Source organism: Simochromis diagramma, unplaced genomic scaffold (genome assembly GCF_900408965.1).
Source record: "Simochromis diagramma unplaced genomic scaffold, fSimDia1.1 OVJJ01000553.1, whole genome shotgun sequence".
Lineage (NCBI taxonomy): Eukaryota > Metazoa > Chordata > Actinopteri > Cichliformes > Cichlidae > Simochromis > Simochromis diagramma.
The window spans coordinates 2986529-2998528 of NW_024387095.1; the positions used below are offsets into that span (position 1 = coordinate 2986529).

Below are 12000 nucleotides of genomic sequence, written 5' to 3' on the forward strand. Positions count from 1 at the left end.
GGATCGAATGGCTCGTAGCAATGGGCCAGACACCCCATACTCCCGCAACACCTACCACAGGACACCCCAAGGGACACAGTCGAATGCCTTCTCCAAGTCCACAAAACACATGTAGACTGGTTGGGCAAACTCCCATGCACCCTCAAGTATCCTCGAGAGGATAAAGAGCTGGTCCAGTGTTCCGCGACCAGGACGAAAACCGCATTGTTCCTCCTGTATCCAAGGTTCGACTAGCGGACGAACTCTCCTTTCCAGCACCCTGGCATAGACTTTCCCAGGGAGGCTGAGGAGTGTGATCCCCCTGTAGTTGGAACACACCCTCCGGTCTCCCTTCTTAAAGATGGGGACCACCACCCTGGTCTGCCAGTCCACAGGTACTGCCCCTGATCTCCACGCAACATTGTAGAGGCGTGTCAACCAGGACAGCCCTACAACGTCCAGAGCCTTCAGGAACTCGGGGCGGACCTCATCAACACCAGGGGCTCTGCCACCAAGGAGTTGTTTAACTGCCTCAGTGACCTCACCCCCGGAAATTGGCGGGTCATTCCCCTCATCCCCAGACTCTGCTTCCTCCTCGGAAGACGTGTCAGTGGGATTAAGGAGGTCCTCGAAGTATTCCTTCCACCGCCTGACAATTTTCTCAGTCGACGTCAACAGCGCTCCGCCAGCACTATACACAGTGCAGGTAGAGCACCGCTTTCCCCTCCTGAGACGCCTGACGGTTTGCCAGAATCTCTTCGAGGCAGTCCGAAAGTCTTTTTCCATGGCCTCTCCGAACTCCTCCCACACCCGAGTTTTTGCTTCATCCACTGCCCGAGCCGCATTCTGCTTGGCCTGTCGATACCTGTCGGCTGCCTCCGGAGTCCCACAAGCTAACCAAGCCCGATAGGACTCCTTCTTCAGCCTGGTGGCTCCCTTCACCTCTGGTGTCCACCATTTGGTTCGGGGATTACCACCACGGCAGGCACCAACCACCTTGCGGCCACAACTCAATGCAGCAGCTTCGGCAATGGAGACGCTGAACATGGTCCATTCGGACTCAATGTCCCCAGTCTCCCTCGGAATGCTGTTGAAGCTCTGCCGGAGGTGTGCGTTGAAGATCTCGCGGACTGGGGCCTCTGCTAGACGTTCCCAGCACACCCTCACTACGCGTTTAGGTGCACCGGGTCTGTCCAGCGTCCTCCCCCGCCACCTGATCCAACTCACCACCAGGTGGTGATCAGTTGACAGCTCAGCCCCTCTCTTTACCCGAGTGTCCAGAACATATGGTCGCAGGTCTGGTGATACGATTACAAAATCGATCATCGACCTACGGCCTAGAGCGTCCTGGTGCCACGTGCACTTATGGACACGCTTATGTTCGAACAAGGTGTTCATTATGACCAAACTGTGATTTGTGATTTGTCCAATAACAAAGCACTGCTCGGGTACAGATCAGGGAGGCCGTTCCTCCCAATCACGCCCCTCCAGGTCTCGCTGTCGTTACCCACGTGAGCATTGAAGTCTCCCAGCAGGACAACAGAGTCTCCAGGTGGAGCACCTTCCAGCACCCCCCCCCCCCCAGGGACTCTAAGAAGGCTGGGTACTCTGAACTGCCAACGTACCGGCAGCAAGCCGAGGGGATATTGGAATACCCACCCCAGCCCGCCGCCTCTCACCAGGGGCAACTCCAGACTGAGACAGAGACCAGCCCCTCTCCAGGAGACTGGTTCCAGAGCTCAAGCCATGTGTAGAGGTGAGCCCGACTATATCTAGCCGGTACCTCTCAACCTCGCGCACTAACTCAGGCTCCTTCCCCACCAGAGAGGTGACATTCCATGTCCCTATTGCCAGTCTTGGCAGCTGGGAATCAGTCCACCAGGGCCTCCGCTCCTGGCCGCCACCCGGCACACAATGCACCCGACCCCTATGGCGCCTCCTGCAGGTGGTGGGCCTGCGGGAGGATGGGCCCATGTCTCCTCTTCGGGCTGTGCCCGGCTGGGCCCCATGGACTAAGGCCCGGCCACCAGACGCTCGCCCTCGGCACCCTCCCTGGGCCTGGCTCCAGGGCGGGGCCCCGGTAACCCTATCCCGGGCAGGGTAAACTGTTCCCTCAATGTTCTCTTCATAAGGGTCTTCTGAATTGCTCTTTGTCTGGTCCCTCACCCAGGACCAATTTGCCATGGGAGACCCTACCAGGGGGCAAAAGCCCCCAGACAACATAGCCCCTGGGATCCCAGGGACACACAAACCCCTCCACCACAATAAGGTAGTGATTCACGGAGAGGTTGCTTGAAACATGAGCATTTAAATGTGGAGGTTTGTTTTGATTCTGATGTTTTTAATCAGCTGCTGAGATTAGTCATCAGAATAAGTCCTTGAATCATTGGGAAAACATCTTACTGGAGGAAATAAGGGGTGAGTTTCAATGACAGGTTGCAAACTTTACTTGGTGATTGAATGGATGAGAAGCAGAGACACTTCACCGCTTAGGGAAGTTAATTCTAGGATGTGAAGCCAAAGGACCAAAAACAGAAAAAGGATCAAAAATCCAAAATGTTTTCAGTTTCCTGACTGAGTTTTCTCATTTATTTCCGATGAAGCTGCCTTTGCACTGCAGCATTTCCTTTGAAACTTCTGCTAAGATTTATCCTCAAAGGTCACTGTGCAGGGTTGCAATTTCTACCACAGTGACAGTGGGTCCAAAATGAAAGGCCATAGTTTTGCTCAACAGCTCATGCTGAGAGTATAAGTGCAGTCCGTGTACTCCCACATAGCATATGGATTGGACAGGCAGCCAGATTTGACAGGGGGCATTTGCCTTATTTCACGTTACTCCTTCTTTAATAAATAAGGATATAAATAATGAATAATAGAAGTAAAAGAAAGAAAGGTGAGGGTACTTAAGAGAGGATATGAACTAAGGTGCAGAGTAAAGAATAAATAAATAAAATGAATTGTTAATATAATATGTAACCTAAACAGTGGACCAGCTTTATAGGCTACACAACAAATAGGCTCAATCAAAAGGCTTTATATAAAATGGATATTACTTAACTATTAATAAGATTTTAAAAAACAAACCCAGAGAAGTTTTTCTACTAAGCATTTTACAGTTTCACAGCTAAAAGTTTTCATTTTGCTAACTACAAGTTACCTTTTAAATGTAGTTGTGTCATTCTTATCAACCTTGATCCTCGCGACAGCAGAGCGTGTCTCACTATATTTAGATTCCTAAAATTCTACGAGGGACAAATGAGCTCTGTGTCAATTGTCATAATATATCCATCAGTTCATCTATTCATCTTCTTAACCATCTCTCCAATTCAGGGTGCCAGACATGCTGGAGCCTAGCCCAGCTATCATCCCAGGCAGGTCGCCTGTCCATCGTAGGCCACTAAACATAAACGGTTTTATGATGATTTAATTTTTATTCATTTATATTGACCATTCTTAAGAGAATGACATGTTTAATAGTCCTATATTAGTAGTAATACAATGTTCCCAAAGCAGCCTACAAAAAACAGTTTCAAGAGCTGATTTCAACAGTTCAACAGCTAAAGCCATATTATGTTGTATTTATAATTAAATGGCTTAAAGAAGGAATCGTTCTTGGAACAACTAAAGAAATAAAATTTGTGCATGACTTTAATTCACAACGCCTCAAATCCTTCATCAGAGTGACCAGAAAAAAGACTTGATTAATGAACTATTTTGTCTCGTGTTTGGACCTTTCCATCTCTGTGCCCCAGTACTGGTATTGAATGAAATCAGAAAAATGTTAGCCAGTGGTACTGTAGCTCCAGCCCTAAGTGTGTTTGTCCAGATTCCTCATCCCTGGTCCTCACTTGTTGTCCAAACTCCTCTCTCACGCCCATACATTTTAGATGACGGAGAAATATTCACACAAGCACACCAGTGGATTTATCACTTTTTTTGTGATTTACTCGAGCTGCAGAATTCCTGCATGTTGCGGCTGACATACAGCAGTATATCAGACAGAAACGAGAATGTGTGTCTGTGCAGACACAACTATGTGTGCATTCTTTTCTTTCCGTGTTTGCAGAAACTTTCCACAGGAAGGAATCTTACCTTAAACAACATAAGTCTCGTAACGACAGTTCAATCATGCTACCACTAATCCCAATTTGAAGCTCATCTGGAAGGATGCTCTTTAAGTATTAATTCAAATATTTTTAGAGATTCTGCCTCTATTAAAGAATCAAGGCACTTTATATTCTATTTTTGTGCTCTTACTAAGCAGCAAAGCAGGCAGACAGAATTTCCCAAAAGCAAATATTTATGCATGTTTGCCGTCTCCTTGTCTGTATGAGTTAGATTCCCAGATTAGATTTGATTAGTTATTTACTGTGTAGTTGCTCAGATATGTTCCCCTTAAATAGGCATCTTTATGCAGTGGGTATGAACACAGATGCTGTAAACACTGTTCACTTCAATGAGGCACATCCAAACAAAAAGTTGGTCCAGTGTATGAAAAGTGGAGCTTGAGCTCTGAAGGTTATTTTTAGCTTCTTGTAAGTTTTGAAGTTTAAAATTTAAACTGTTTAGTAATAAAATGGAAGACATTAAATTATTAACAGTGTATTAAACACCTCTATAAATTATGCTTTCATAACAAAATGATCTAATCCTGATGAAACCCGTCTTTCCTATGTGTGAAATGTTCTCTGGTAATTATTCGATAATAACGTTACCCTCTGATAATCATCTATAATCTGCAGACGTTACGCAATCAATGCTAGATATAGAAGAGACCACCTTTTCCCTGCTGATTATAGATGATTACTGTCTGATTATGAAGGGACAGATGTGATGAGGTCATGGAAACGTTCTTTTAGACATCACAACAGAAAGAGTCAACTGGCATCAACGTGTGTTGATCACTACATGAAATAAAATGTTATCAGTCAAGTTTAAAACCAATACTGCATAACACAATTTTTATTTAAACATTAATTTAATCATTGCTCTTCATTAAAATTTCCTTTAAGATGTTTTTTTTTTTTTTGATTCAGTAAAATAGCATGAATGAACTTACATTTATATGATGACTTTCTAAGTACTTCTTCCTCCACATAGTTGCAGAGGGGATCATCTGATTGTTGGGTTTTTCTTATATATTTGAGTTTTTACCTTAAATCATTAAATGCCTTTTGAGAATTGTCGTGAATTGGAACTGTATCTATAAATCTGAAATAATACTCAATTGCATTAATTGAAATTATGTCATTTTAATAATCAGTCTATCCTCATGTCCTTGGTGATCCACTTGCTAATATGGCACAATATGTTTGATGGTTGATGCATCATAAGAAGTGTAACTGTGTAACAAAGAAGTGTGTGTTTGAGCTTATCCTCCAACATGTCACACACAAACATACTGTTCATGCCACATTTATTTACTTCATATCTTGTTACCTATAGTTACAGGAGAATTTCACCACTTGTGTTAATCAGCTAGTAGGTACAGAGGACAGCTATTATTTTGACTGCCACCTTCTCTCAGCTTTACATTTTAAAAGAGCATCTGCAAGCTAGTACAACTACACAACACTTTCCACGAGTGACATCACCAAAGCTCGCAAAAAACAAAAATGTAAATACAACCACAGATTTTCATCATTAAACACATTTGGGAGTAGCCATATACAGAAATAGGACAAAGACACGTGTTCTTTTACATATAATATGTAGTTTTTTATCATCACAGTATACATTTAGATAAGACATTGTAGAATGTGTGGCCACCAAAAATTTGGTAAGGTGGTTTGCTTTAAAAAAATATCCTACTCCATTTAACATAACTGCGTCATGACTCTATGACAATTACTACTTCTACTAATATTAAAACATGCCTAAAATTCCCACGAGAACTAGTCAGTCAGTGTTTTCACAGTGCAGAGATCATGTCAGGATGTTTAAACAGCAGAGGCAGTTGTTACCATTATAAAGTGTTGAGATATACACCGGGTTTTACTCACGTGAATAAACAGACATCAGTGTCAACCATGGGCTGTTGTACAAACATATGGTATTAAATAGTGAGTTGGAACTTCAAATGACTATATAAAGCTTTTTTTCCATTACCACTACATTGTGAGGCCATAAGTCAACATGATGGAAAATAACCAGTCTGTGACCATGTTGTGACACCTGAAACTAACTGCAAAGCCAATCACTACAGTATACGTGCTACTTTATTGTTGTTCCAACTGTACCAGGGTCAATTATTACTTTACATTTATGATTGTATAAAATTCTACAACATTTAAACTTGGAGACTCTACTCCTACACAAGGGAATCGGGGCATTATTTTTAAAAAGTGCTTGATGTATTAATTTAAATATTCAGGTCTGTACATAGCTAAATTAGTAATCTGTGCCGTTCCATTGAGAAAATGTTCCAGTGGCACCAGTTTTCGTGTCTGTTGGCTGGAGGTAGCTTTCAATAGTTTTCTGTTCTAAGTATCAAGATAACCTGGTCACAGCTTCTAGATCAGATTGTGTTTTGCAAAGAATCCAGAATGAAAACGTCACAATGCAATGATGTATTTACATTTATAAACATTCAGTCAGTCTGTAGAACATTTCACCTGATGAATGCAGAAATGGGAAATATATAAATATTTACAAGAGTGACCACATAAGCCCAGAAATAAAGAGCAAGTATCAAAAACAGAAGAAGAAAAAACGACCTCACATGAACCTTCATCAGACATCTTCAAAACCATTCTTCCTTCCTTATCTAGAAACCCCGGACACCCCAGCAAACCTATCATTCCCAGTGTGAGCCCTAACTGACTGTCAAGCTTTGGCACCTCCTTCAAGCTTTTCCTTCTTTCGTCCTGACTAAGCACCACCAGCTAACACCTGACTGCTGTCAGCCATGTCACAGCTTCTCTTCTCTTTCTTCTCCTGAGCAGCGTTGCTCTGTTGTTGGCACAGATCCTGGATCAGTTTGGATTTGAGAAAGCGCCTATAGGAGTCTTTCTCCATCAGTGTGTAGATCATCTTCTGGGCATCATCAAAACAAGAAGGGCAGGCATTCTCGACGTTCTGTCTTGTTTTTTCTCTGGTCGCTGCATCTAAGTTTACCTAAAAGGTCACAGAACGAAAGAAAAGTGAAACGTACTGATGTAATGTATTCACTTATCAAGAGCCTAAACTTTTAAACTGCCACAGAGAAACAGCAACTGTTTTTGGTAATAGAGATCATTGCTGATGCGAGGCAGGAGAAACACATGGGCTTATCAACAAAATGAAGATGTGAAAAAAGTAGAAAGATATCAAAGGTGGACTATTTTTTTACTTGAAGGTAAATGTTCAGGTATAGTATTGGGGTGTGGTGAGTCATATTTTACCAGCCCAGCAAGTAATCTTCTTTTTATGTTGAAGGATTTTACTCTTATTAATCAAATTGATTTTGTTTGTCATTTTATTTCAGTAGTGTTGTGATTACCTCATTAAGAGCATCTGCACCAATATATTTCTGGTAGATCTGCTTGGCTCTGGTTGCTAGCTTGGTAGGTGCAGTCTTCGTGTAGTCCTCGCAAGCCATCCAGAAGTCCATGTTTTCCTCACTGAATTCCGACTTTAGGAAGCTGGTGAAGACTGTGCGACCCACTAAACACAGAAAGAAAAATGTGTCTCTTTTGATCCAACTGTACTCAACAGCCACATAGTCCGTTTATTTATTTATTTAACTTAATAACTTTAGTTAATATATATTTGTTATTAATAAACTATTAATTAATAACATTACAATTAGTAATGTTGTTTACTAGTTGGTAAATTTTTTGTAAACCAGCTGGAACTTCCCAGTAACCATCAAGATCATGTTCACAGATGACCTTTGTAACACACATGCACATGTAAGTAGGCCAGTGACATGGCGATTGTGTAATTCTTCTTTCCTTGTTTTTTTTTCTTAGGTTTAGATACAATTTTGGTCAGAATTGTGGCACAGCGCAATTTAATTATATAAACATACATTTTAACACTACAAATGATTAGTAAAGACTATTCTTTTATTGTGAAATAAGTCTTTACCAAAGTTTAATTAACTCTCGGTTTAAACATTGTCGTCATTGTAAAGCATTGCCAAAAAGATAAAGCAGTGTGTTATTGAAGCAAAATGAATAAGCTTCACCAGAGTGTAATAAATGCTCTAATATAATGGTGTGGCAGCCTTTGCACTCATCAAAGCCAGTCTAAATTTTCTAATTTGGCTGGCTGCCTGATGAATAATGCAGCAGAATTAGCTAGAGCAGTCCAATTTCAGGTAGCAGAACCTGCCCAGACTTAGTCAAAAATTATGCCACCTCCCCAATAGGAGTTTAAATCAGCTCCCAACTGCACATTAGTTGCCAGAAAAAAATGAATCATGAATACAGAAGTTCTGAGTGCTGGGTAAGAATTTTACCAGCCTTATTTTTTGGCAGCGTGTCCAAGTGCTGGACTCTAGTTTTACATTGCTTTGTAGCATGACACGAACACGCCACTGATTTACTTTATATTAAAAAGCTACATCTTGTCTCACATGTCTAACATGACTACAAGAAGAGTTTGAGGAGACCTTTGAGGTCTTAATATGTTAAACAAATGAAGGAGCAGTAGCAGCTGACAGATAGGGACAGCAGAAGGAAGCCATAACTATGTTGGAGGTCATGGAAAGACGCAGGTCAGAACTCCGCTGGTTTCCGCAAGGCTGTTGCTCCCCATGCACACGCAGACAATATGATTCTCAGAGGTCTTATACATCCACACACACACACACACACACACACAGACACACGCAGACACACACACACGTGCACACTCTGCACTGGTCAGCACGCCCTGAGAGGCCCTCTAGTACTGCCTCGTGACACGTAGCAAAAGCTAGAGCATGAGAATGTGCTGGAAAGTGCTTGAGTGTGTGTGTGTGTGTGTGTGTGTGCGTGTGTGTGCGTGTGTGTGCTCCATTTGCGTGTTTGTGTGTCCCAGCCAAGTCCCCTTAACTTTCTTTTAACAGCAGTAATGAGCACAGTGATGATACTTAATTAGCCAAACCCAACCATCTGCTACGCTGAGCTTATTTCGACTCTGCAGCTTGATTTTCAGCATCACTTTTGGGATTAGCAAAGCCTTACTGTCAATCCTTAGAGTGATATGCTAAAGCCAGTATTTCCCATGATTGCAACTGTATTGTACTACATGAAAATGATTAAATATATAAAGCCACAGGCACATTTTGTTGAGAACAAATGAGTGAAGCTTCTGTCGGACAGCTGATGGCATTATTATTATTGGGATGACAAAGTCAGAAGTTCTTCCAGCTAGCTTTGGATTAAAAGCCTCATCTGACTTGTTCTGATTCAGATCCAGTCTTTTATGAGTGAAACTAATGTAACACTTACCTTCACTGTTCAGCACATGGCTGAAAGACTCCTTCCATTTCTCCACCTCAGCTGTATTAGGCACCCTAAAACACAAACGATCAATGCCATTTTAAGTAAGGTTGCACAGAAAAACATTTTTACATAAAGTACATATGGACATTTTCACCTTGTCTCTAATCTAGTCTTTTTGTAGTACTTTCTCCAAAAAGGTGAAGTAGCCACCAAACATCTCTTAACAACATAGCAAAACAAAGATATCTGTATGAGATATCTTTTGCTGTAAATAGAACGACACATTCAAATCCCAGTCGCAAAAATGCAATTATCAAAATGACAGCAAATCAAATCATGCCAACGCACGTCATCTGACAGCAGCAAGCCCGGACTATAGTAAAATGATCATTTTCAGTTATAAAAGACCAATATATAATCAGCATTTAGAATCATAATTTGCATTATACACAAGGTTATATAAGCGCCATCGAGTCTTTGTGTTGTGCATAGTGATTGATATTGCTGCTGTGCAATTTTAGCAGGAAAACTGAATATTGATCATCCATAGCTGTCTCGGGATGCTGCTAAAAAGCAAAGGTCAATGCGAGCAGGGTCAATGCAAACGTTCTCATAAAGAACAATAACAGGCTTCCCGTGGGAAGACGTGCTCTGGAAGTGTAGAGAAATCTGATAGATTGTGCTCTTCGGTAACATAATTCGATTTCAGAATTTATGCAGAATTTATCAACTATAAAAGCTTAATGACTGTTAGCCACACAAGTCATCACATCTATGTCCAATTACAGGAGGCACTGGCTATGCCACTGGTCCAATATATTAAAAAAAAAGTACTAAATCATTTATTTTCCATGAAATGAAATGGTTCTTCAGCCTATTGCGTCAAAGTGAGCTCATCTTCTACGTGGAAAGATCCATCCATCTATTTTCTAATCACCTCCCTATCTCTTTCCCAACAAGCCTCAGATAACAGAGATGTCCCGCGAGTTTCAGTCATTCATTTAAAGGCACATCAATATTAAGGGTCTGCAACTTGAATTGAAGCACGAGCCAGGATTTTCTTATCTGTACCGTGTTAGGCGCTAGTCACTGAGTTTAAAGTCAAAAATAAACTTAATTTAGCTCTGCATCAGTCTGAAGGAGACTGATCTCAAACAGACACCGCCATCACATTTTTAAGCAGTTTCAACTCCTTCAGATTGGAAACGCAATATACTTTTTAAGGCAGCATTTGTGGCAGGCTTGGTTTTAGTTTTCATCATAAAAATTCTCTCTTTCGAAGGAGGCTCAATGTGTGACTTAGCGCATAGAACACATCTTTTAAACAGCAAATTCAGCTGAGAGAGGCTTGTTCCTCTAACCTTTTTGCAGCAGCTGTGGTTGATTTTTCTTTCATCTGCTTCTGATCTGCTGCTTGAGGTTCAGGCTTCTGGAGTAAGAAGCTTATTTTGTGCTTGATGTCTTTGGCACTGTGGAGAGGCAGAACGAGAGGACCGTGAGCAAAATGCATTTCAGAAAATGTCAGTGTGTTTCCATTAGTGATATCTGCGCACAGACTTCCTTTATCTATGTAAACAAGTGGTTAACAGCTTGTCAGCTAGTTCCTCTTTTTCCATATTTAAATTGAGATTTTGAGTTGCTGCTGTAAAATAACAGCTCTTTCATTTTTTACATGTACACACATCATATTCAAAAACAATGTTTTAATTTTTTCTCTTTCTGTCTTTATTTTTTCCTGAATTAATGTTTTTATCCACCTGTTGTTCAAGGAATATTGCACTTACCTTTTCAAGCATGTCGCAGGCAGTGTTGCAAGTCCTTTACACATGATGGAAGGTTAAAAATCTAAAAATCCAAAGTCAGTTCTGTTGTTTTAAATGACAACAGAGAGGCAACCACACAGTTGTGAGCAGCAGTGTTTTTGCAAGAGTCCTTCAGTATCACACAGCAAGCTGTGGTTGTCTCCACCCCCAGCAGTGGTTTTATACCTCCAAAATGGACTGACAATCCCACCAGACGGGCGAGGGGTGGGGGAGTGTAAGACAGTTAGAAAGGGACAACAGAGAGGGAGGAACAGAGGGAGAGAAAATAGGGGAACATTTACAACAGATGGGATCGTATGTAACCACAATAAAAGGTGTTTTCCACTGAGGGATTTAAGGCATTAGAGAAACTGGTGAAGTCATACATCACGTGGAAAAAAACAGAGCTTTTTCAAACTGAGCAAATCTAAAATCCAGACCTGGAAATTGTTGTTTTCAATGCATTCTGTGAGGTCATTGTTGGAAAATGTGACCTTTGTTGCTGGACCTACTGTCAACTCAGCTCACAGCAGCCAGTGTTTATATTCAAGCATTAACAACCATTTTTATACTGCTGTACCTAAAGAGAATTGTGTGCTACATAGCATTATTAATAATGTGATGCGTGCAATAAACACATTTCAGTAAATTAGATGATTTCAGGATTCAATTATAATCTCATCAAATCAATAATTGCCTTGAATGTTTTGCAGTAGATCTGTCCAACAGGACACTTGTATCAAAAAGGGTGTAAGCCACAACTCCCTACCAGACACAAATGTTATAACATTTATAATATACAGTAA

General features: G+C 41.3%; 1 protein-coding gene across 1 annotated transcript; it reads right to left on the reverse strand.

Moving 5' to 3' along the window:
- Positions 1-5378: 5378 nt before the first annotated feature.
- rgs4 (regulator of G protein signaling 4) lies at positions 5379-11362 on the reverse strand. The gene is made up of 5 exons (XM_040046467.1): positions 11177-11362; positions 10754-10861; positions 9399-9463; positions 7460-7623; positions 5379-7095 (listed from the first exon to the last, which is right to left on the reverse strand). The coding sequence occupies exons 1-5, from the start codon at positions 11218-11220 to the stop codon at positions 6850-6852; spliced, it is 627 nt and encodes a 208-aa protein (XP_039902401.1). The 5' UTR covers positions 11221-11362; the 3' UTR covers positions 5379-6849.
- Between the last annotated feature and the right edge of the window lie 638 nt (positions 11363-12000).

Excerpts from the sequence above, each read along its gene's own strand:
- rgs4 (XM_040046467.1), bottom strand. The coding sequence starts at position 11,220 with ATGTGTAAAGGACTTGCAACACTGCCTGCGACATGCTTGAAAAG. Across the intron at positions 10,862-11,176 it reads CCTGCGACATGCTTGAAAAG|TGCCAAAGACATCAAGCACA; the intron begins GTAAGTGCAATA and ends GCCTCTCCACAG. Across the intron at positions 9,464-10,753 it reads ACCACAGCTGCTGCAAAAAG|GGTGCCTAATACAGCTGAGG; the intron begins GTTAGAGGAACA and ends TTTGTGTTTTAG.